At 36.8% G+C, this 26,730-nt stretch overlaps 1 protein-coding gene and 1 pseudogene across 1 annotated transcript; both read left to right on the top strand.

Annotated features, from left to right (window-relative positions):
- Positions 1-1,367: 1,367 nt before the first annotated feature.
- LOC141701178 (uncharacterized) lies at positions 1,368-2,348 on the top strand. The gene has a single exon (XM_074504844.1). The coding sequence runs from the start codon at positions 1,368-1,370 to the stop codon at positions 2,346-2,348; it is 981 nt and encodes a 326-aa protein (XP_074360945.1).
- A 16,978-nt stretch (positions 2,349-19,326) lies between these two features.
- On the top strand, positions 19,327-25,325 carry LOC141701193 (E3 ubiquitin protein ligase DRIP2-like; annotated as a pseudogene).
- Positions 25,326-26,730: the final 1,405 nt, after the last annotated feature.

The following is a 26,730-nucleotide window of genomic DNA, read 5'->3' on the forward strand; positions in this document are numbered from 1 at the left end:
AATATTATTATTTCCTAGTTGAGATATAGGGTTTTGTATCGTTATAAATACACCATATTCGTATTCCTTGTTTTTATCATTAAAATTCGTAGGACTTTCTCAGCAAAAATCAGCTGTCTTGTAAAATTCGTAGAAAATTCATCGTAAGTCAGAATTCAGTGATTCTGGACTTTTCAGAAAGGTCTTTTCGTTATCTTCAGCTTTCGTGTTTCGTGTTTTTCAAGAAAATATCGTTTAGAGGGTCAAAAAGAGTAAATTCAGATCTGGTCAGGCTTTGAGGTAAGTACTTTTGACTTACTTTTAATTTTCGAAAAAGATATTTCAGTTCTGTTTTTAATTTCGTATAAGATATAAGAATTTTGATTTTGAAATTATAAGATATAAGTATTTGTGAATTTTAGAACCCAGTCTCTACGTTTTCGAACCCGTTCGTAATTTACGCTATAGTTCCGGAACTAGCCTTAGATACCCTTAGTAGGCGCACAAGTGTGCAACTTTAGATACCTATTAAGGGCGCGTAATTATTGAACTTTAGATGCCGACCACTGGCAAAGTGTGGTATAAAGAATAAGAATAAGAATTAGATGCCGGCTACTGGCAAAGTGTGGCCGTAGATCAAGACTGTGGTATTTATTAGAATTATCGTTTTGTTCTATTTTATTTTGTTCTGATCTGTTATAAAATCTGCTCTGTTCTGTTTTAAATTCTGAATTTTAAAATATAAAACTTGGGTTGGATCTACTTAACAAATTGTTTTACAAAATTATTATTGTTTGAGAAAAATCATTTTATTAAAACACCCATTGTTTTTCTGTTTAAAAGTTAGTCAATTTGTACTTGCTGAGCTGTGTAGCTCACCCCTTTTAACATTTCAGGTTCAGAATTTGGAGCATATTAAGATTAAGGAATGAGAACTATGTGGAGATCTGTGCTGCTTCGTTTTGTGCTATTTGAATTAGAATAAATATTTTGTTTTTAGAGAATAAATTTAATTATCTGTTAGACAATTATTATCGGATTTGTGGAGCTGCGTCTCTATTTTTATGATTTTGATTATTGAGTTTGACCGCTGCTTTGAATTTCGTGATCTATTAGAATTATCGAGTAATAATATATTTTATTTTTAGTTTTCGATTTAGAACTAATAGTCCGGAAGTGCGGGCTGTTACAGTTGGTATCAAGAGCAGGCTGTCCTTCGGAGTGTATTAGGTATGGGACTAGTACATTCCCTAGGATGCGATCCTTTAGACTATCGTATAGGTCTTAGAAAATTATTTTGGATTTAGGGCATTTATTTGTGTGATTATTTGATATGTTTGACTTTTGTGACTATAAGTTTAGAATTTGTTTTGTGTGTTCTAGTAAAGATGGATGGAGAAAATCAGAACAACAATGAAAATCAGGGCAATAATGATGAAGGAGGAAACGTCTTTGACCAGCTGGCTGAAACTCTAGCTGTACTTGTGAATCAGCAACCGAAGCCCAACATCGTCTCTCAATTCAAGCGTTTGAACCCGCCAACTTTTGATGGAGCTACAGACCCGGCTATCGTTGAGATGTGGATCCAAGAGATGGAAAAAGCTTTCGGACTTCTGGGGAGCAATGAGGAACAGAAGGTGACCTTAGCTGTGTACCAATTGCAAGGAAGCGCTTACGACTGGTGGCTTATGGAAAAGAGGAAGAATGAGACGACAAATCTTGAAGAAAATCATGAACCGTACACTTGGGCAAAGTTCAAGAAGGCTTTAGAGGACAAGTACTTTCCGAGAACAGTTCGTCTGCAGAAAGAGAGGGACTTCATTCGACTTCAACAAGGTGGAAGAACCGTCATTGAATACGAAGCAGAATTTGCAAAGCTTGCGAAGTACGCGTCGACCCTAGTAGCAGATGAGAGCAGTCGAGCACGAAGATTAGAGGAGGGACTTCGAAGTGACATCAGGAATTCAGTGGCGTCGTTTGAACTTCAGACGTACGAGGCTGTCCTCAACAAGGCGTTAGTGATCGAAAGGGGCTTGGCAGAATCTGAAAAGGCGTCTGGCAGTTGGAATAAGAGGCGGTTCACTCAAACTAGTGGGCAATCTTTTCAAGGGGGACCACTCAAGAAGCCACACGTGTACGATAACATCGGGGGTCAAGGTGATCGAGAGACGTGTACCAGGTGCGGCAAGAATCATCCGGACAAAGTCTGTCGTTGGAATACAGGTGCTTGTTTTCATTGCGGAGAAGTAGGACATAAGATTTCGAATTGTCCGCACAATCCGCCACCGCCACCAAGGAAGGAAGCAGATAACAAGATGGGCAAAGGACGTGTGTTTCAGCTGACAGGAAATGACAACTATCGCAATTAAGGTATGATTTCTTTTCTTTAGTGACTTATTTAATTTATTTATGTTATGTGAATTTGGGGACCAAATTCTTTTAAGGAGGGAAGAATGTAAAATTCGTAATTTTATTTTTAATTTATTTATTAGAAATTAGATATTAATTTGTCTAGATAAATATTTTAAAATTAGAATATTCTGAAAACATTTTGTGCAAGGTAGTTGATTTGTGAAAAGATTTGTTATTTGTGGAAATAAGTGTAAGAATAATTTAGAAAATCGAAATTTTTTTAGTTTAGGTAATTGTGTGTATCAAATATTTTATTTATGGAATTTACTTGGAGAGGTTGTAAATCTTTAGGAGGAAATATTATTATTTCCTAGTTGAGATATAGGGTTTTGTATCGTTATAAATACACCATATTCGTATTCCTTGTTTTTATCATTAAAATTCGTAGGACTTTCTCAGCAAAAATCAGCTGTCTTGTAAAATTCGTAGAAAATTCATCGTAAGTCAGAATTCAGTGATTCTGGACTTTTCAGAAAGGTCTTTTCGTTATCTTCAGCTTTCGTGTTTCGTGTTTTTCAAGAAAATATCGTTTAGAGGGTCAAAAAGAGTAAATTCAGATCTGGTCAGGCTTTGAGGTAAGTACTTTTGACTTACTTTTAATTTTCGAAAAAGATATTTCAGTTCTGTTTTTAATTTCGTATAAGATATAAGAATTTTGATTTTGAAATTATAAGATATAAGTATTTGTGAATTTTAGAACCCAGTCTCTACGTTTTCGAACCCGTTCGTAATTTACGCTATAGTTCCGGAACTAGCCTTAGATACCCTTAGTAGGCGCACAAGTGTGCAACTTTAGATACCTATTAAGGGCGCGTAATTATTGAACTTTAGATGCCGACCACTGGCAAAGTGTGGTATAAAGAATAAGAATAAGAATTAGATGCCGGCTACTGGCAAAGTGTGGCCGTAGATCAAGACTGTGGTATTTATTAGAATTATCGTTTTGTTCTATTTTATTTTGTTCTGATCTGTTATAAAATCTGCTCTGTTCTGTTTTAAATTCTGAATTTTAAAATATAAAACTTGGGTTGGATCTACTTAACAAATTGTTTTACAAAATTATTATTGTTTGAGAAAAATCATTTTATTAAAACACCCATTGTTTTTCTGTTTAAAAGTTAGTCAATTTGTACTTGCTGAGCTGTGTAGCTCACCCCTTTTAACATTTCAGGTTCGGAATTTGGAGCATATTAAGATTAAGGAATGAGAACTATGTGGAGATCTGTGCTGCTTCGTTTTGTGCTATTTGAATTAGAATAAATATTTTGTTTTTAGAGAATAAATTTAATTATCTGTTAGACAATTATTATCGGATTTGTGGAGTTGCGTCTCTATTTTTATGATTTTGATTATTGAGTTTGACCGCTGCTTTGAATTTCGTGATCTATTAGAATTATCGAGTAATAATATATTTTATTTTTAGTTTTCGATTTAGAACTAATAGTCCGGAAGTGCGGGCTGTTACAGACATCTTGATAAATTAATTTTAGTTCTCTAAAAGAGTAAATTAAAATGACTTCTCGATATGTAAATCTTTTTCAAAATGACTTCTCGATAAGTATACTCCAAACGTCTATTTTTGAGTCCTCGATAAGTCATTGGCTTTTACTATAAATACTCAGACATCTCGACATACATATACTTACGCCTTCGAGAACTCTAAGTGACCTAACTTTTTCAATTCCAAACTGATTTCTCTCTCATTTCAAATCCTTTCTCTCTAATTTCTTTTACCCATTAATCTATACATCCCAAAAATGACAGCAAACATTATTGTACCCTTCATTCCAAAGGAGACCAACTTTCTTGCATTCTTAGATGCCAACCAGGCTCCTGAAGCTTTCAAAAGCTTTGTCAAGTTCTTGTCTGAAACTTACTTTGTGGGAGCTCTTACAACTAACCCAGTTCTCTATCTGGATGTATTGAGGGATTTCTGGAACATAGCTGTAGCTAGGACAGTTGTGCATGAAGACCCGTCTTCAACACTAGTGGTTAACTGGCAAATCAAAGGATAACAGGTTGAGATAACTGAAGCTGACATGAACCTGGCCTTGAACATTCTAACTGACAAGATAGTGGAGATTCCAACTCAGGAGGAGCTGTATGATTTCTTAGATTTTATCAACTACTCTGAGAAAATCAATCTGGACAGCTTAAACAGGAAAAATCTAAGGAAAGAGTGGTCCTTTCTGGTTGATTCCGTGGTGAGGGCTTTCATATGCTGAAAATCAGGATTTGATAACATTTCTAGTGTTGTTCAGAAGCCGGTCTACTCAATGGCTCACAACAAGAAGATTAATGTAGGACACTGCATTCTTGAGGAATTGAGCACCAGGCTCATCATGCCATTAACTTCAAGAGGTAAAGAAATTTTCCTGCCTAGATTCATTATGTCTACTTTAAATCATAAAAGTAAATGACATACATATGCTTGAAGGTGAGATAGGTCATTAATATGAAACTGTAAGCAAGTGTCTAAAATCTTATTTGGATCACTTACTACTAAAAATAAGGTACAGGTTGGTCATAGGTTAACACCTTCGTGATTGAAAGATTTAGGACCTACCCTTACCCTATGCCTGACATGAGGCCAATTGTAGTTCAACCTAGTGCAACAATGGTTCCTGAGCCTGTGAAAGTATAAACACAGGCACACCCACATAAACCTTCCCATATTGAGCCTACTTTTTCAAAACCAACAGTTGCTAGAAAACCAACCACTTCATCCTCTCAAAAGGGTGAAGTGAGTAAAAAGAAGAGAAAGGACGTAACCCTTACTATACTGGGTGAGAGTGGTGAGGAACAAACACCAACTGAGTCACCCTTGGTCAGAAAACCAAAGAAGGCTAAGCAAACAAAGTTGACCACTCTAGACACCTCTGCATCCTCTCAAAAGGATGTAGTTGTAAACAAGGAACTTGAACAGAATCTAGGGGCATCCTCTCAATAGGGTATCTCTATTGAAAAGAGCATTCTTTCAAATGTACCTTATTCAAGTGTATGAAAGGAGAAACAAGGATGGCACACACCATGAGAGCACATCAATTGAAACTCCCTCATCCATTCAGGGGGAGCTGCCAGTACTCACTACTAAACAACAACTCTCAATCTCTCAAATTTCGTCTTTACAAAATGCACTTGAATCTATTCCTCAAGTTCAAACTCACTCAAGTGACATGGTTCAAGAAACCTTGCTCACCCCCTATACATCACATTCATATGTTGAGAGGCTATTAGCTGGGGTAGACCTTGATAACACAATCACAAACATGGGGGATTCATCAGTTTTTACTGAAGACCCCATGGCAGTTGAAAATACACATTCATGTGCAAATCAGTCCTAACAGACTGTAAAGTTTGAAGGTAGTACTCCCGAAGTGGAGTCATCTATATCCTTTCCAATTCAATTGGAGGTTCCTATCATAGGATCAACTCCCCTCAAAACCCTGGATGAAATTGCTCTGACAATTGAAGTTAGGAGTATAATTGCCAATGACCCTGCTATGGGAGAAGTAAGTTAATCACATTCATGTGACAGTGCTTTGCAAGAAGCACAAGGGTTTGAGGCTGGTGTACATGACAATAACCCAATCAAATCCCCTCCAATTCAATTGGAGGTTCCCACTACAAGTGGAGGACAACACACTGTCATAACCACAGAGCAATCTGTGAGTCCAACTGTGACTCCTATCACAGGTGGTTCTGACTCCACACTCCAACCCTTAACTTCTCAACCTCAACAACCCCATCTCATCTCCCAGTGGCTCCAAGAAACTGCAGATCAACTTTCAACCATTGAAAATCTTAGAGTTGACCCCCTTGGAGGCCTTGAACAAATTTTTCAACAACTGCTCACATCCAATATGTCCAATCAGGACTATCAAGCCATCATGCTTTCCTACCAGACAGATGTTGAAGAAAATCAAGCCAAAATTGTTGATGAAGCTGGTCAGGATGTGAACTGTGATGCTTGGCTAGATAAAGAATCCTCTATTAAAATGGATGTTGTGCTAGCTAAGTTCAGGGAAGAGTATATCACTATTATGGGAAGCAATGCTGGATCCCTAACTCCTCAGAAAATGTATGATGCCATCAATAATGTATACAAAGCTCAAATCAAGGCCTTCTATAACTATGGAAAGGCACTTCAAATCACATGGAATGGACATTAACATAAAATAATGAAGATGGTGAGGGAAAAGATGGATCAAATCATTCCTTCTCAAACTGAGATCAAAACCAAATTCTCCAATTTTGCTGATCAGATGTCAAAGTATGATCTGAGTGGAATGGAGACAAGTGTTAGGAACCTCAAGACCTCATTTGTGGCCTTGAATGCACAAGTTCAACAACATATTATTAATTCTAATAACACAAGACTGAAGCTGGATCAAATGCACTCTAGAAGATACACTCCTTCAGCCTTGCTCATGGATGAAATTAAGAAAGCTGTGCATGACACTTTTAGGGTTTCTACTTCCTCTACATCTCAATCCTCATTCTCACTGCAAGTTCAAGAACTGCAACATCAAGTATCTTCCCTTCAATCCTCTAATGACTCACTGAGTGCACAAGTACAAGATCTTACATCCTTGGTGCAGAGTCAACAGACAGATATTCAAATCCTGGTGGAATCTCACAAGCATCTCCAAATGCAAAACTCTGTTGCTTTGGGAGCCATCATGGGGAATCTCAACATACCCTTGCCATCACTACCTGAAGATGTAAGGCCAGAATTACCAACTCCCCTACTCATACCTGTCACCAAGACTAAGGGGGAGATTGAAGCTAGGATTCAACAGTCCAAGGATGCTAATAAATCTAAATCTAAAGAGCCTATCACATCAATTCAACTTGGTCAAATTTCTTCACAAACTCAATAATTTCAAGATGTAGGAAAAGAAAGACTCATTAAGGCTGCAGAAGGACCAAATCAAGATCAAGAATTCAGTGAACTTCTTGCAGTCCTGAGAATGTCTCTTCAAAATAACTTCATCACATACAAAAGAGCATTGGTCAAGACTATCAACTCTATCAGGGCGGTAATTATGAATGTTGAAGACTTCTTACAGAAAAGGATTGTTGTCAACATCAATGATGGTGGTGTGGATAGATGCCTTCAAGTCTCTCTTTCAAATCTCAGAACTCTAAGGGCATCTGAGCTATATGTTGTGATTGAAAAAGTTCATGTAGTCATCAAAGAGGATACGCAGCTTCTTCATGAGCTTAAAAGTGCATAGATAGCAGCTTTTTTTGAAGCCTATCTATATCCAAGCAAGGGGGTGTCCTACATCTTTACAGACCAAAAAAAATAAAATCTTCAATGTTCCCAAGAATTGTGTGAGAGGGAACTGATAAGTGGCATTTTATACCACTTAGATCATCTCATAATGGCTTGAATTGGTGTCTTGAACTCGAGTATTTTGTGTATTTGACACGTTTTTTAGTGTTTTTGCATTTTAGGGTATAACTTGCTTAGATAGGTGGTTTTCATCAAATAAAGCTTAAAGAAGTGCTTGGAATCAGTCTAGGGGAGATGAGCAAAGAAATCAGCAAAAATAGAAGCAATTCAAGGAATTTTCCAGAAGGGTTGCAGGCGCCCTCCTGGAGAGAGCAGGAGACCGCCTGATAGCAGGTGCCCTCCTGGAGGATGCAGGCGGCCGCCTGTCTGCGGAAATTCAGATTCTGGATTTTATTAATTCTATTACAATTGGGCTTTTGTTAGCACCGGTTCTCTTGGGTTATCATATAAACCTTATGGGAAGACGTTTTCTTAAAAAAAAGAATAGAGAATATAATCAAGAGCGAAGGCAAGAAGATTGAGAAGATCATTTTAGCACGCAACAACGAATAGGAAGCATATATTTATCATGTGATTTTTTTAATTCGTTGTAACTGTGGATGCTAGTTTTCTTTATGCTTTGAACCTTAATACTCTTGTGAAGTACTTCATTATTTATTAAGTATTTTTATTAGTTTATATCGTTGTGTTATTATCATGCTTTTATATGAACCCATGGTGACGATGAATTCTATTATGGGCTAATCGTGTTAGGTCACACAACACTATAGAAGGGGGTTGAATACAGTGTTACTACAATCAAATTGATTTTGAACACAAGTAACAGTAAACATATATATTCAATAAGATAAACTCTGTTACAATGGAACTGTTATCTCTCAGTGATGAACAAATATCACTAAGAGCTGCTAGGTTACAATGTATAATCTTCTCGATAATGATAACACATATAGTGTAAATCCAAAGTTTGTGTTTATATATTACACAGTTACAAGATAACTTCTAATTGATATGGAATATAATTCTGTCTCCTAAAATATATCAATCAGATATCTTCTACAAGTCTTCCAGTCTTCTAACTCTTTCCATGCATATCTTCTTTTATTTAAGTCTCGATCTTCTACTGTAAATCAGCTTCCTTCCTTAACTGTAAGTCCTCCCGTACTTAAGTTCTGATATGACCTTAAGTTCTGATATTAAGTTCTGACTTCCAGTAAGTTCTGATTTCAGTAAGTCCTGATATGTCCTGTTTGTTAAGATCTGAAAACTAAACATGAATCATATTAGACATGACATCTCAAGCTTATGGTTTCTTTCTAAACCATCATTCAGTCTTTTTTACCCTAGGATGAGAAGAATCTACATTGTAGCATAGACATTTCCCTTTCAGTATCACTTTAAGCTTAGCAAAATCCTTCTTCATTGGAATTTCACTTCCATCACTTTCAACAATATTTGGAATGAATTCTGTAACTCTTGATCCATAAATTCTTGCTTTATCTCTGATGGTCTTCAATATGAGGTTTGACCATCTCCTGGTAATATCAGACTTTACCTCTAAAAGGTAATGAAAGAATTGAAGTTCTTTCAGTGATTTATTCAGGACATCTGATTCTGACATCTGATATGTCCTTCCATCTTTAAGAAATAGAATCAGATTTTCCTTGACATTGTGCTTGTCATGAGCATCCAGTACCACTTGAACATAGATAACCTTATCAAGATGCTTCTGTGTAACATCTTCAAGCGGTCAGTCAGTCAATAGAAATGGATCTCTAGTAGCAACTTAAACTCCTGTTTTTATCTTAGCTTCATCGGAACCTAATCCAGCCCTGCCTCTTGGTTCTCTAGCATTTAACCCAATAGTCATGAATGTCGACAACAATTGGCTTTTCTTTGGATCTGATGGTTTGACATTTTTCCACAGAAGTTTCTTTTTATCAGCTACTTCCATTTTGTCTAAATCAACTTGAGCACTGTCAGAGATTGACTTGATGGCTTTATCAGAACTTGCTGTTTCTGTTATAGCTTGTTGTTCTTCACTCTGAACAACTTGAACCTTGTCAGGGTTGTCTTTGATTCTTCAGAAATCTTCTTTCTTTTCAGAGTTTGAACATCTTTATCTTCAGCAAGATTGTCATCAGTAACTTGAACAATTTTGCACACTGGCTTTATCAGAGTTTGAAGAATTTTCACATTCAGTGGCTTGGTTGGTTCATCAACTTTTCCTTTCCCTTTGTCTTTGGAATCAATCTCAGATTGTGATCCTTTGTTGGCTTTAGATGCCCCATACATTGACTTCTCCTTGATCACAATGCCTTTTTCCTTAGGCCTTGGAGGTTTCTTTGCAACAGAAGCTTTTGGCTTTAGATTTTTCTTTTAAGCTTTAAATTTAGCTTCTTTCTCCTTGAGATTTTCTAAATCCATTTCTGGATTATGCTTCAGAAATAATCTTCTAGCAATTTTCTCATCAAGTGTCTGAATCTTGGGATCCTTGTAGTAGACTATTGTCTGCTTCCCCTTGAGCTTCAGAGTTTGCATGAACTTTTGAGAATCTTGACTTCCACCTTGTATCAGAACATCAGGCTTTGTCAGACTTTGCTCATCAGAACTTGATATCATATTTTGAGTATTAGTACTTGCTATCACATTTTGAGTTTGAGCAGCTTCAGAACTTGTCTTCTTTTGAGTAGAAGATTTGTTTGCTTCAGTAATTAGTTTCCTTGAAGAAACCTTGTTGCTCTGCTCTTTTCCCTGAACTTGACCTTTACCCTTGCTAGGGTTTCCTGGTCATCAGTTCCATCATCTTTCTTCTTCAGTAATTGATCATTTGAGCATTTGGACTTAACTAACTTCTCCCCCTTTTTGGCATCATCTGATATTAGGAGTGAGAGAAGAAGTTCACCTGTTACAATGGAACTGTTCTGTTTCAGTGATGAACAAATATCACTAAGAGTTGCTAGGTTACAATGTATAATCTTCTCGATAATGATAACACATATAGTGTAAACCCAAAGTCTGTGTTTATATAGTACACAGTTACAAGATAACTTTTAATTTATATGGAATATAATTCTATCTTCTAAAATATATCAATCAGAAATCTTCTACAAGTTTTCCAGTAATCTAACTCTTTCCATACATATCTTCTTTTATTTAAGTCTTGATCTTCTACTGTAAATCAGCTTCCTTCCTTAATTGCAAGTCCTCCCGCACTTAAGTTCTAATATGACCTTAAGTTCTGATATTAAGTTCTGACTTCCAGTAAGTCCTGATTTCAGTAAGTCCTGATATGTCCTGTTTCTTAAGATCTGAAAACTAAACATGAATCATTTTAGACATGAAATCTCAAGCGTATGGTTTCTTTCTAAACCATCATTCAGTGTTATTACCCTAGGATGAGAAGAATCATCATTGTAGCATAAACAGTTTCCTTTCAGTATCACTTCAAGCTTAGCAGAATCCTTCTTCATTGGAATTTCACTTCCATCATTTTCAACAATATTTGGAATGTATCTTGTAACTCTTGATCCAAAAATTCTTGCTTTATTTCTGATGGTCTTCAATATGAAGTTTGATCATCTCCTGGTAATATCAGACTTTACCTCTAAAAAGTAATGAAAGAATTGAAGTTCTTTCAGTGATTTATTCAGCATATCTGATTCTGACATCTGATATGTCCTTCTATATTCAAGAAACAGAATCAGATTTTCCTTGACATTGTGCTTGTCATGAGCATCCAGTACCACTTGAACAGAGATAACCTTATCAAGATGCTTCTGTGTAACAACTTCAAGCGGTATGTCAGTCAATAGAAATGGATCTCTAGTAGCAACTTCAACTCCTGTTTTGATCTTAGCTTCATCAGAACCTAATCCAGCCCTGTCTCTTGGTTCTCTAGCATTTAACCCAATAGTCATGAATGTAGACAACAATTGGCTTTTCTTTGGATCTGATGGTTTGACATTTTTCCACATAAATTTCTTTTTATCAGCTACTTCCATTTTGTCTAAATCAACTTGAGCACTATCAGAGGTTGACCTGATGACTTTATCAGAACTTGTTATTTCTGTTATAGCTTGTTGTTCTTCACTCTGTACAACTTGAACCTTGTCAGAGGTTGTCTTTGATTCTTCAGAAATCTTCTTTCTTTTCAGAGTTTGAACATCTTTATCTTCAACAAGATTGTCATCAGTAACTTGAACCATTTTGCACACTGGTTTTATCAGAGTTTGAGGAATTTTCACATTCAGTGGCTTGGTTGGTTCATCAACTTTTCCTTTCCCTTTGTCTTTGGGATCAATCTCAGATTGTGATCCTGTCTTGGCTTTAGATGCCTCAGAAATTGACTTCTCCTTGATCACAATGCCTTTTTCCTTAGGCCTTGGAGGTTTCTTTGCAATAGAAGCTTTTGGCTTTAGATTTTTCTTTTCTGCTTTAAATTTAGTTTCTTCCTTCTTGAGATTTTCTAAATTCATTCCTGGATTATGCTTCAGAAATAATCTTCTAGCAATTTCCTCATCAAGTGTCTGAATCTTGGGATCCTTGTAGTAGACCGTTGTCTGCTTCCCCTTGAGCTTCAGAGTTTGCATAAACTTTTAAGAATCTTGACTTCCACCTTGTATCAGAACATCAGGCTTTGTCAGACTTTGCTCATCAGAACTTGATATCAGATTTTGAGTATTAGTACTTGCTATCAGATTTTGAGTTTGAGCAGCTTCAGAACTTGTCTTCTTTTGGGTAGAAGATTTGTTTGCTTCATCAATTAGTTTCCTTGAAGAAACCTTGTTGCTCTGCTCTTTTCCCTGAACTTGACCTTTACCCTTGCTAGGGTTTCCTGGTCATCAGTTCCATCATCTTTCTTCTTCAGTAATTGATCATTTCAGCATTTGGACTTAACTAACTTCTCCCCCTTTTTGGCATCATCTGATAGTAGGAGTGAGAGAAGAAGTTCACCTGTTACAATGGAACTGTTCTGTCTCAGTGATGAACAAATATCACTAAGAGTTGCTAGGTTACAATATATAATCTTCTCGATAATGATAACACATATAGTGTAAACCCAAAGTCTGTGTTTATATAGTACATAGTTACAAGATAACTTCTAATTTATATGGAATATAATTCTGTCTCCTAAAATATATCAATCAGAAATCTTCTACAAGTGTTCCAGTAATCTAACTCTTTCTATGCATATCTTCTTTTATTTAAGTCTCGATCTTCTACTGTAAATCAGCTTCCTTCCTTAACTGTAAGTCCTCCCGCACTTAAGTTCTGATATGACCTTAAGTTAGTATATTAAGTTCTGACTTCGAGTAAGTCATGATTTCAATAAGTTCTGATATGTCCTGTTTGTTAAGATCTGAAAACTAAACATGAATCATATTAGACATGACATCTCAAATATATCTAACAATCTCCCCCAACTTGTAAATTATGCAAAATATACAAGTTAATAGATTTGATGATGTTAAAAACATTCAAGTATAAATGCAATAAGAGTTTAACTAGATAACTAACTACAACTTACAGTCCTTGTAGCTTTTAGCAATCTCACTGAGTCAATCTGAATCCATGATGATTCTTGATAAAGCTTGATATCAGCTTTTCTTCTTTAATCCTCAGGACTTGAGAGAGTGTAGTCTTGACTTGCTTCATCTCTTCATTTTAACTTCCAATCTGATGGATTATAGTCCTTTAAGCAGAGATATGGTTTCTTTCTAAACCATCATTCAGTCTTATTACCCTAGGATGAGAAGAATCTTCATTGTAGCATAGACATTTCCCTTTCAGTATCACTTCAAGCTTAGCAGAATCCTTCTTCATTGGAATTTCACATCCATCATTTTCAACAATATTTGGAATGAATTTTGTAACTCTTGATCCAGAAATTCTTGCTTTATCTCTGATGGTCTTCAATATGAAGTTTGACCATCTCCTGGTAATATCAGACTTTACCTTTAAAAGGTAATGAAAGAATTGAAGTTCTTTCAGTGATTTATTCAGCATATCTGATTCTGACATCTAATATGTCCTTCCATCTTCAAGAAATAGAATCAGATTTTCCTTGACATTATGCTTGTCATGAGCATCCAGTACCACTTAAACAAAGATAACCTTATCAAGATGTTTCTGTGTAACATCTTCAAGCAGTCTGTCGGTCAATAGAAATGGATCTCTAGTAGTAACTTCAACTCCTATTTTGATCTTAGCTTCATCGGAACCTAATCCAACCCTGTCTCTTGGTTCTCTAGCATTTAACCCAATAATTATGAATGTAGACAACAATTGGCTTTTCTTTGGATCTGATGGTTTGACATTTTTCCACAGAAGTTTCTTTTTATCAGCTACTTCCATTTTGTCTAAATCAACTTGAGCACTTTCAGAGGTTGACTTGATGACTTTATCAGAACTTGCTATTTTTGTTATATCTTGTTGTTATTCACTCTGAACAACTTGAATCTTGTCAGAGGTTGTCTTTGAATCTTCAGAAATCTTCTTTCTTTTCCGAGTTTGAACGTCTTTATCTTTAGCAAGATTGTCATCAGTAACTTGAACCATTTTGCACACTGGCTTTATCAGAGTTTGAGGAATTTTCACATTCAGTGGCTTGGTTGGTTCATCAACTTTTCCTTTCCCTTTGTCTTTGGGATCAATCTCAGATTGTGATCCTGTCTTGGCTTTAGATGCCTCAGAAATTGACTTCTCCTTGATCACAATGCCTTTTTCCTTAGGCCTTGGAGGTTTCTTTGCAATAGAAGCTTTTGGCTTTAGATTTTTCTTTTCAGCTTTAAATTTAGCTTCTTCCTCCTTGAGATTTCTAAATTCATTCCTGGATTATGCTTCAGAAATAATCTTCTAGCAATTTCCTCATCAAGTGTCTGAATCTTGGGATCCTTGTAGTAGACCGTTGTCTGCTTCCCCTTGAGCTTCAGAGTTTGCATGAACTTTTGAGAATCTTGACTTCCACCTTGTATCAGAACATCAGGCTTTATCAGACTTTGCTCATCAGAACTTGATATCAGATTTTGAGTATTAGTACTTGCTATCAGATTTTGAGTTTGAGCAGCTTCAGAACTTGTCTTCTTTTGAGTAGAAGATTTGTTTGCTTCAGTAATTAGTTTCCTTGAAGAAACCTTGCTGCTTTGCTCTTTTCCCTGAACTTGACCTTTACCCTTACTAGGGTTTCCCTGGTCATCAGTTCCATCATGTTCTGATGACTGTTATAATCTGATGATAGTCAAGTTCTGATATTAAATCCTGATGGAAACTATGATGCTTACGTGGCATTATTTTGTACTTGACTTATTTGTGGTAAATACTGAAATGGTCATATTTAATCAGAATATAATTAGGTGAGTCAAAAACAGTCATAATCATTTGGGTTAGTGGTAAACGTGTTTGTCTTGAAAAACTGCATGTGCACGTTAATTATTGCTTATTTCTCGTGCCCACTAACTCTGTTTTAACTAGTTACTGGCTGATAGGTGTACAAGTGACAGTTTTACTTCTAAAAAGGACTGTTGAGTGGAGAGAGTATATGTATGGGAGTTAAAAGATTTTCTAATCTTTTACCTATTTTTTTATTCTTAATTCCTCTTAGATATTTCAAATATTCATGCAAATAAATTTGCATTAAATCCACTTTTAAAAGTGAAAACAATTTAGTACAACCCAAAAATTAATTACATGAACAACCCGGTACACCATAAATCACACATATTAAATAATAAAACAACACCGAGCTGACATAAGCTATACACATATTTTATTTATTTAATAATCAATAATTATACATTTAAATAGTACAAAGATATACGAGTTGTCATAATCGCTGTCCTAAATTATAATCTGTGGCATACCATAGAGCTTAACGACATTATCAAGGACTTCTTGGGCGACTTTAACTGCAGTAAATGGGTGGGTTAGTGGAATCAGGTGGAAATACTTGGTGAATCTATCCACTACTACCAGGATAGTGTCTTTCCCTTTTGATTTTGGCAATCCTTCAATAAAGTTTAAGCTGATTGCCTCCCAAGCACTATCTGGTAGCTCAATTAGTTACAACAACCCTGGAGATTTAACATGTTTTGACTTGTTCACCTGGCAAGTGGTGCATTCTTTAACAAACTGAGTGACATCAGCCTTGAGCCCAGGCCAATAAAAAAGTCTTTCTAACCTCTTAGTTGTAGCTGCAATGCCTGAATGCCCTCCCTCAGGTCCACAATGAAGGGTTGTATGATTTTGAGCCTCAAGTCTATAGCGGTACCTACATAGTATTTTTTATCTTTCATAAGATCCCCATTGAGGAGCGTATAACCATCTTGGTTAACAGGAGAAATAGCTAATTCAACAACAATGTGTTGGGCAACAGGTACCTGGGTTAAGCTCTCAAGGAGTTCTACCCTCCATTGTGGTTTAATGTTGTGCACTATAGTCAGACATTCACCCTCACCATGTAACCTAGACAAAGCGTCAGCATCCAAATTTTCTTTACCTCTCTTGTAGATTACAGAATAATCGAAACCCAAAAGTTTCGATAACCATTTCTGCTGTAAGCTTGTCATAATCTTTTGTTCCATAATATGCTTGAGGGCTTCTTGGTCGGTTTTTATAATGAAGTAGTGTCCCAAAAGATAAGATCCCCACTTCTGTGTTACAATAATTACAGCAAGCAGTTCTTTTTCATACGTCGAGAGACCCATATGTTTCGGAGATAAAGTTTTACTCAAGTACGCAATGGGTTGCCCATTCTGCATCATGACTGCACCTATTCCATTTTTGTAGGCATCTGTCTCTACCACCAGGGGTTTGCTGAAATCAGGGACTGCTAGAACAGGTGTGGTGGCCATCACCTTCTTGAGGTTGTCAAAAGCATCATTTGCTTCCTGATTCCAAGCAAATTTTCCCTTCTTGAGTAGCTGAGTGAGAGGTTTACTCAATATTCCATAATTTCTTATGAACCGCCTGTAGTAACCTGTCAAGCCAAGGAATCCTCGAAGGGATTTGACAGTTTTAGGAATTGGCCAATCTCTCATAGCATGTATCTTCTTATCATCAGCAGCTACACCTTTTCCAGAGATGACATGGCCTAGGTATTTCACCCGTGCCATAGCTATTTAACATTTGCTACCCTTCACAAATAACTTGTGTTGCTTGAGCTTGTCAAAAACCAGTTTGAGGTGCTCTTTGTGGTCCTCAATTGAGCTACAATATATCAGGATGTCATCGAAAAATACTAGAACAAATTTTTGAATGAAATCAGAGAATACTTCATTCATTAACTCTTGGAAAGATGTCGGGGCGTTAATCAACCTAATGGCATGACAACAAACTTGTAGAGGCCTTGATAAGTACGAAATACGGTTTTATAGATGTCATATATGTGGATTTTAATCTGGTGGTAACCACTACGAAGGTCCAGTTTGGTGTAGACCTGACTACCTTGCAGAGCTGACAGTAATTCTCCGATCACCGAAATTGGAAACCTATTCTTTATAGTGAGATCATTTAGTGCTCAGTATTCGACAACCAACCTCCAAGATTTGTCCTTTTTCCTGATGAGCAAAACAGGAGAGGCAAAAGAGGAATTACTGTTTCGAATTATACCAGCATCGAGCAGTTCTTTAGTAAATTTTTTTATCTCATCTCTGTGTGTAATAGGGCATCTATAAGGGTGTGAGTTTACTGGGGAGTTGTTAGGCTATAATGGTATATGGTGGTCCTATTTTCTAGGTGGTGGAAGTTGAGTTGGTTGAACAAAGATGTTTGAGTAGCTCTTAACCAGGTTTGCAATTTTTGGGATTGTGGTTGGTGGCAGCTCTGATGAATTAATTCCTTCTAATGTGGTAACTTGGACTAGGAAGAAGGCTTCTTCTTGAGTATTTTTCACTGATTCTGGTTTCAACTGTAGTTTGACCCTTGATGATATTGACGATTGAGTGAGAGTCACTCTTCTTCCCCCTTTTAGGATGGACACGGTTTCTTCATCATAATCGAAAGTTACTGGGCTGACAGAGGCCATCCACTCAACACCAAGAATAAGATTGTCACCACCAAGTGGTAGGATGTGCACATCTGCCATAAAGGTTTCCCCACCCATAGTCCATTTCAGATTATCAACCTGGTTAGTGCACAACAAGGTTTCACCATTTGCCACTGTAATTTGAATTGGTGAACATGGTTTCATTCTTAGTTGGAGCTGTTTGGCCAACATTTGAGACAAGAAATTATTGGTTGATCCACTGTCAAGTAAAATACTGAGGGCTTGGTTGTGCAGCTTGCCTTGAATTTTCAATGAGTTTGTAGCCTTGGAACCAGTAAGAGCATATAGGGATACCTTAACATCATTAATTATTTCCTGGTCTGAAACATGCATGTTATCATTTTCCCAGTAGATAGTAGGCTCTGCACTGTTCTGATCAGGACCCTTGTCATCTTTCCCCACCATTATAAACAACTTCTTCTTTCTACAGTTGTGACCAGGTTCAAATTTCTGGTCATAATAAAAGTACAAACCCCTTTGTTTCCTATCTGTAATCTCAGTAAGTGTTAATTTCTTATAACCCTCAGTGGAAGAGGCATTGTTGGAGGAATATTGAGTGTTTTTGTAGGAAAAGGTGCTGGTTTAGGTTGGTTATAAGTGTTACTGGTTGTTTTCTAGTATTGGTTAATTGACTTGTATCTCTTGTCCAACACACTCAGATAATGCTCCTGACCCCTAGCTAGTTTTCGTGCTTCTTACAACGTTTTAGGCTTATGGTTATAGAGGTGTTGAGCAATTTCCTCTTTCAACCCACTGATAAAATTATCGACATAATACGATTCTCTATGAAAGCCCTCATCCACCATGACATAATTTCTAAGTTCATCAAATTGACATATGTAGTCATCAACCTTGCCCTTATGAGTTAGCTTATTGAATTGACCCAACAGGTTCTCATAACCCGTCTTAGCAAACCTCTAGATAACTAGAGTGACAAACTCATGCCACGATAAGTTATACTTCTCCTTCTCTTGACACCTATACCACACATCCACTTCTCCTTCCATGCGAAGGGCAACACAGAGTACATTGGACCTCAAGTCAGTTTGTGGATGCAACTGGAAGAACTTATCACATTTACTAATCCATTCTCATGGATCCTTTCCCTCAAAGCGTGAAAAATCCAACTTAGGGTTCTTAAAAGGGTTTTGTCAAGTATGTGGGAGCCTATGGTGGTTTTGTTCCTGGTTATTGCTGGTATGCACGATAGTGCTGGACAGAGGAGGGGTTTGGTAGTTGAATAAGGGTATGTGAGGAGGTGGTAAGTTTTATGGAAGAGTAGTGGATGGAGGAGGGTAGTGAAGGTACATGGGTGGGGCAAATGGGTTGAGACTGGATTGTACATATTGGTACTGAGAGGAAAGCTGATCCACATTGAAGGGGTGAGGATTTGTACGGGTTCTTATTGGTGTATGTCTATGCTCGGGTAAGGAAAAAAGGTCTATAAACCGGGCATTCAACTCGAACGGTTGTGTAATATGTGGGTGGGAAGAACTATCCCAGTTAACGCTTCGAGATTTTGAGAGATTATTGCTAGAAGACATTAACGGTGGCATAGTGAGTGGGAGTGTGGGGTGAATGACTTATAATGGTGGAAAAAGCAGAGTTTGAGAGGTGGGTGGCTGCCCGGTATCCACATCCTTATTCCTTTGTTGGTAATCCCTTTTGAGTAGCTCTGAATTCAGCAATACCTCTTTTCATCTCCTTACCATCGTGGGTTAAGGAATCAAATTCAGATCTCAAAAGAGAGAGTTGTTCTTGAGTGAAAGATTGACTCTCTTCAAATATACTGAGTTTATCAGCCATCACTGAGATAGAACTTTCACAATTCTGGAGGCTACTTTTATCAGTCATGATAAGTTTGGTTTTGATGAAGAGTTAGGGGAGGCCGAGGAGCAAGAGCGCTTTGATATCAAATGTCAGGGTTAGGATTTAGATCTAGATTGGATTAAATTTACACTAGAAGACAAGATATGAAAAATAAGAAAAAGCAATTTGTCATTTCATTAATGAGTAGCTGGAGCACGACACCTGTCACCAACTATTCGTTTTTCAATAATTGCCACAAGCACTAAGGAAAGAAAATAATAAAACGCATACAGTTCATATATGAACCGTAATTTATGATATGAACTATAATTTTTCAATATATGAACTGTAATTTCCGGTTCATATATGACCCAAACTACAGCGTATTGCTCTGTAGCTAATTTTCCCGCCGGGCACAGTTCATGACATCTCTTCTGTTTCTTCGCTCCTCTCTCTCTCTCCATCTCTCGTTGTCTCTCCTTCTTCAATCCTCTCTCTCGTTGTATCTCCTTCCATCTCTCTCTCTCAAATATATACACTCACAAATCTCTCTCTCTCTCTCTCCCTCCCTCCCTCCCTCCCTCTCTCTCTCTCTCTCTCTCTCTCTCTCCTTCGTTCTTGTATTCTTCTCTCCCCTCTTCTTTTACGTCTCCGATTTTAGCGAGTGTGCACTCACTACGAATTGCAAGTTCGAATTTACATTATTCAGATCTATTCTCAAGCTAAGGTAAATTTAAATTTATATTTAGGCTATATATCATACACTCGTATCTGTGTATGTATTATTTTTATGATCAATTGTAGTATTTATGGATTTGAAGTCAATTTTACAACTTATATGTATTATTTGCCAAAATGACACAAAAGTGTTTGTTAGAATGTCCAAGTGAGTGAATACAGTGTTGCTAAATGATTTTCGTAACATGGGTGATTCCTAATTCTAAGAAATGTTATGCTTATCGTGTCGTTTTATATATAGGATGAATTCAGGAAGAGGGCAAAACAAGAGGAATTGGAGTATTGATGTGGATCGGGCTCTCATTGAAACTCTTCAAGAAGTAGCATTGGATACAAATTGGAAGAATGAGAAGGGATGGAGGGATGGCTACCTGGTTCGAGTTGAGGAGTTAATGGCTGCAAAATTACCCATGGCTGGCATGAAGGCAAACCCCCATATAGAGTCAAGGTGGAAATATTTTTAAAAAAAATACAATGCTATAGCTGATATGCGGGTCAGTTCTGGATTTGGTTGGGATGAGACGACCAAAAAAATCCAATGTGATAAAAGCGTTTATGACGAATGGTGTAAGGTACGTAGTTATCCTACGGACTAAAACTGCCTCTCTGCATATGTTTTATGCTACTACTATTTGTTTATCTATTTTAATGTATACTTGTTTATCTTATAGAGATTTTATATATGAGGGGTAGTAGATTAATACGGTGATTAGTTGGTTGATACAAGAGTATTTTGTATGTGCGCACACAGGCGTATCCAGTAGTTACCCCGATTTTTATCTATGTTACCAAGTTAACAGGATAGAGCTCTTGCAGATTAATGAGATCATGCGCTCCTGAGAGGGGTTTAGGATAAAAGTCAGTCCCAGTTCAGCTTTTTTTAATAGCAATTGAACTATAACCCAATCTTTGAAAATACGGCCAACTCTAGCGAATTCAACTCAACTATTTTTTGTCGAGACAAACTCTTCTCAAACTCTGCTCTTCTTCATTGCATACGAATAATAGTCTGAGAAGTACTGGTAGACTTTGACAGCCACGTTCGGATAACGAGAAGAATTAAGATCATGCAAAAATTTAGTGTCAAGATGTACAGATGGTAGCATAAAATATTTTCCTCTAAGAGAACCTTTGTGTTGGAGGGGAGTTGCAGAAATGGTTGTGAATAATCCCTATCATTAGGATCAGCAACAGAACCTGCATAAAAATCATTATACGCAAAACCAAAAGCCATGTCCCCTGTAGCCACAAGAGGGAAATCGAATACAAAGGGAGGAACATGGGGAGCTTCTTGATGTGTAACGAGGACTTGCCACTTTTTATGTTTCAAATGGAAAGCTAACACATCTCCTTGGTAGATATGAAAATAGACAGTTCTGTCAACAATAACATAGGTAGCGACAGTGCCAGCGTAACCATCAGGTTGAGAAGGCAAGATTTTCCAAGTCTTAGGACGAGGATCAAAAACTTCGAATTGAGTGTCGGAGCGAAAACAGGCTAATGCATAAAATTTGTTTTTAGCCACAAAAACAGTTTAATTTTAAAAAAAAAGTTTAGAACTCCATAAAATAAATTTTTATTCTCGAGCACATATTTTGAGGTATCTGTTTGATATTTATTATTACTTTAGTGATCCAAATGATACCCCGTTAAGTTTGATGATTAAACTGATATATGACCTTCAGTTGAGTGACCACTTTGATATTTAACCCTTATATTTAGTACCATTCATGGGCGTACATTCCCTAAGATACTTTCCGCCATTAGTATTGTGTTGACAAGGGACAATATCGGTGAGATCCGATTCTCGAATTCTATAAACCTCTTTACATAAGGTATCTTTACCAAAGAAACTTGGCGTCCAGCCTTGACCACGTATGAAATAAAAATAAAATCCTAATTTGGCACACATACAATTATCCAGCTCAAAACTTCACGAACTCCCGATGCTTCTACCATGATGGCTGCAAGACGACCTACTGGACAACAAGATATAGCCTCTATAATCGATCGTTCATTGTCTCTAACAACACATGCATAGCTGAAGTGCCTATTGTCCTAAAAAATTGCAGCATATACATTATTCTTCAGAGAGTTCACATCAGGTCTTCTCCGTATATCACTGCCATCTTCCGCAAACGATAATGCAACATCTGAAATGTAAACTCTACCTTGTGCTTTTAACCAGTTATCAAGAAAGTTATGAGTAAAAGTAAGGACTAAAGACACAGAAGACCCCTTCTGATTCCACAATAAGTCATTACAATATCTTTTGATTGGCTTTTAGATAGACGAGAATGAGAATTTTTAAATTTTATGGGTAATGGAATTCCAACCTATATCCCGAGTTTCAACAACTCATACCCAACTTACTTTTCATCTTACCATCAAATAAATGTTTCTTTTAGTTTACTAGTTAGTTCTAATATATTTTGAATCTTATTCAGTTTGCAGAAAATGTATCTGCAATAAACTCTCTGAAGAGGAACTAGAACGCTGTCCTATATGCAAAATTGATTTGGGTTGTGTGCCAGAGGAAAAGCTGAGGTCTGCTGATCCTTTAAATATGCGATGTATTGTATTTTTTTTGTTATCAAGTACCAAGATATTGCAGCCATCAATCTAGGTTTAACTGCATGTTCATGTGTTTGTTCATCTAAATTTTAGCTGAGTTTTTTTTAGCTTACAGTTAGAAATTTTGTATTTTCAGGCCAGATCATATCTTCCAAGATTTAAGAGCAAAGATCTTTCCTTACAAAAGAAGAAATTTGGATTGACCTGAAGCTGTTTCTTCCATTGCATTACCTGAAAGAAGAAAGGAAAGTTCACTTTCTTCATTGGTAGTCAACACTCCTCAAGTTTCTCCAAAGACCGCACTAACTGGGAAAAGATCAAAAGCAACTGCAAGAAAGTCGCTGCGAAGTTCTAGTTTTTCAATTCAGAAACAGGTTAAGAAAGAGGAAGATTATGGAAGTGATTCATAGAGCTTTAACTCATGTGAGACACTGACCAAGTTTTCTCAGACCATAAGGCAGGTTAGAAGTCTGACCTCTTTTCGTGTTTCTTATACCGTAAGCCTTTTACTTCTCGAGCTCTAAAAGTGGTAGCGCATATGCTTCTCTCTTAATGTTTTTTTAACATTGTACGTATTTTGTACAGAATTTTTCAAATGGTGAACCATCTACTCATTCTACACCAAATATAGAAACAGATGATGGTGCTAGCACGAGGGAAAAGCTGATCTTTGGAAGCCTTTAAACTTCCTGGTAGAAGTTGCAAATAGGAGTAAATCCTCAAAGTCTACTTCTCAAGAACCTGCATCCATAGCAGAACCTGCCAATGGTTCGAAGACTAAAGGACTTTCTATTAGAACTAAACGGAAAACCAAAGATAAAAAGAATAGCACTGGGTTACATCCTCCTGAATCTGCAAAATCGGAGAATTTGTTGAGTAGTCAGAAGAAGACAGATACTTCAGGAAAATCAAATATTTCCCTGCAGGCTGTGTTGGATTCTAACATCACTAGGCATGATAGAAGATTGAATCCAGTTTGGTGCTCCTTGGTGGCTTCTAAAGACCTGTGAGAATCTTGTTATACTTCATCCTTTAAAGACATAAATTTCTAGGGCGACTAACTTTTTTTATTTATTTATCATCTTTTTGATAATTAGTAATATTAAGATCTTGCATTTCTATTGTTTCAGGGAAGATTATAGGTCTTTGCCCCAGATACCGGCAAGTTCTTTGAGAATAAAGTAAGTGTTTTTATTTGCATTGGTCCTTTGCAGTTTTTTAAGCGGTATGTACTTTGCATGTTTTTTTTCTTGTCTACATCAATGCAGTGTTAAGAGCAATTTTTTTTCATTAGGATGGACAAGTATGACTGCCTTAGTTTCTGCAAAGCCGTCACCTATTATGAAGTTAGCTAAGTGATGTAAAGCTGTTTTTCTACGGGGTGTCAACTTTTCTCATTTTGAATTTTTACCTATTTGCTGGTCTACTTTTTTTAGTGGATATTAAAAAGTGACTTTGACGATAAAACCTAGAAATACCTTAAACTATATCAGACTAGAGATTCACAAGTGATTATTAGGGAGAGAAGTTAGGTTTCTCTAACTAATATGTACGGCTCTCATTATTGCATATCTTGGTTTATGCCAACTGGTTGGTTGTGAAACGACATACCAGCTAAGAATACTGACATGTACAAAAAATATGTATGTCTGCATATCCCTGTATGCAACTAAAGGCAGCAAGCTTTAAGAGTTTGAGTATACATATTGCAGATTTTAATATTTTATAAAATTAAAAGATAACTATTTATGATGAATGGACGAATAAAGGTTATAGAACTCGAAAACCGGTTCTACTCTGTTGCATTTTGCTAAATCCCAGTAATCGGCTGATTTTCTGAGTACTCAATTTCAACATCAGAGTACTTGTCCAGGTACTCGCTCAAATCCAAGCCGGTGGACCTCCGATCTCCGAGTACTCGGCGAGTCAACCAATTTTCGAAACACTTATTTAGTTATGTAAATTTTCTTTATTAACTTGCAGGGATGAGGGTACATCTGTTTCTTTTATACAGAAGTACCTGATGAGAAAACTAGACATTCCAAGTGAAGACGAGGTGAATGACCACATCTTTTACTAGCCTGTTAACTTGAAAATTTATATAAAAGCAAATTCCTCCTGACAGCAAGTCATTTTTTTACTGTAGGTTGAGATCAGATGCAGGGGTGAGCCGGTTATCCCCACATTGCAACTGTATAAACTGATTGAACTGTGGCTACAAACAATATCAACGTCTGAAAAAATATCTGCAACAATAGGTTCCTCAGCAGAGGAATTTGTGATAGTATTAGGATATGCTCGCAGACCTGCATCTGCATGAGCCTATATACAACATTCTATATTCTTTAAATCTGAGAAACATTCTGATGTACACTTCTATCCCAGTCACTTTGTTCTAAAGTACAGAAAGGTATGTTCCAGGTGCTTAGAAACTCGATGCTTATTTCTCAAACGCCAATCTCCACATATTAGGTTTTTTTTTTCATTTTTGAGGGTGGTGGTGGGGAGAGGGGGGAAGGGGGTAAGTTCCATTCAATTTTTAGTTTCACTAAGCAACTTATTCGGTTTTTAGTAACTTATTTTTTTCTGTTCCCTGTTTTCCTTACGATGACTATATCCCAGAATCACAGAACAGTTTATCGCTTCAATGCAAACCAATTCCATTTTTACAGTACTCTTTTAGCAGACTCTAAACTCTCAGAAGCTGAATATATATATACACATCTATATATTTCATCCAAAATTAACAACAATATCAGTAGTATTGGTAACCATATACATGACAGCACATTGCTGATAAAAATGAGTTATTACATGTGCATTCAGGCAACTCGAGGGAGTAAAGGAACAAGCACGGAAAACAAATTGAAATACTAGCAATATAATTAATACAATATCATTGTCACAGTAATTCAAAATCAAATAATATATCTCAGATTAAAATCTAGGAGGAAGTCCAGTAACTTTCCGGATTAGAAGCCTTAAATAAAACATGCTATGATTCGGCCACAAGTGCGAAGATTACGAGTCCTGATAATGAATTGTGCAGTGTGCAGAAGCTTGGGCTTAATGCATCTCGCAGCTACATACTTTCCGACATTACACGAAGGGTGTCTACTGGGGGCGACTTCAAAAAAGCAGAGTAACATAACTTGTGTAGGGATCAACGCCCCGCCAATCATCCTTGGGTACAGAGCCGCTACCATAAGATACAACACAGAAAACTTTTCCGCCATCCAAAGCAACCATGTAGTCTGAGAAGTACACGTAGACTTTGACAGCCACGTTCGGACAACGAGAAGAATTAAGATCATGCAAAAATTTAGTGTCAAGATGTACAGATGGTAGCATAAAATGTTTTCCTCTAAGAGAACCTTTGTGTGGGAGGGGAGTTGCAGAAATGGTTAGTGAATAATCCCTATCTTGAGGATCAGCAACAGAACCTGCATAAAAATCATTATACGCAAAACCAAAAGCCATGTCCCCTGTAGCCACAAGAGGGAAATCAAATACAAAGGGAAGAACACGGGGAGCTTCTTGATGAGTAACGAGGACTTGCCTGTAATACCCCCTTCTTCTTAAATTTAGAAGGGAGATATTACCTAAAATCCAAAAACCTGCAAAAAGAGCACTAATATATTTCTAACAATAATTTAACAGTCTAAAATCTCCAAAATAATATTAAATCCCCGAAATGTCTAAACCAATAATATAAATGCTGAAATCTCTAATAAGAAATTAAGTCTAAATAATGATAGAAGTCTGAAATCCTAAGAACGAAATAAAGGGAAGCTCTCCATCACACAGTCCCAGATTCCCCTAAGTACCTGCCAAAAAAAGAATACGGCATGAGCCAAATGCCCAGTACGGA

Source organism: Apium graveolens, chromosome 2, assembly GCF_009905375.1.
Source record: "Apium graveolens cultivar Ventura chromosome 2, ASM990537v1, whole genome shotgun sequence".
In the NCBI taxonomy this organism is placed as follows: domain Eukaryota; kingdom Viridiplantae; phylum Streptophyta; class Magnoliopsida; order Apiales; family Apiaceae; genus Apium; species Apium graveolens.

Excerpts from the sequence above, each read along its gene's own strand:
- LOC141701178 (XM_074504844.1), top strand. The coding sequence starts at position 1,368 with ATGGATGGAGAAAATCAGAACAACAATGAAAATCAGGGCAATAATGAT.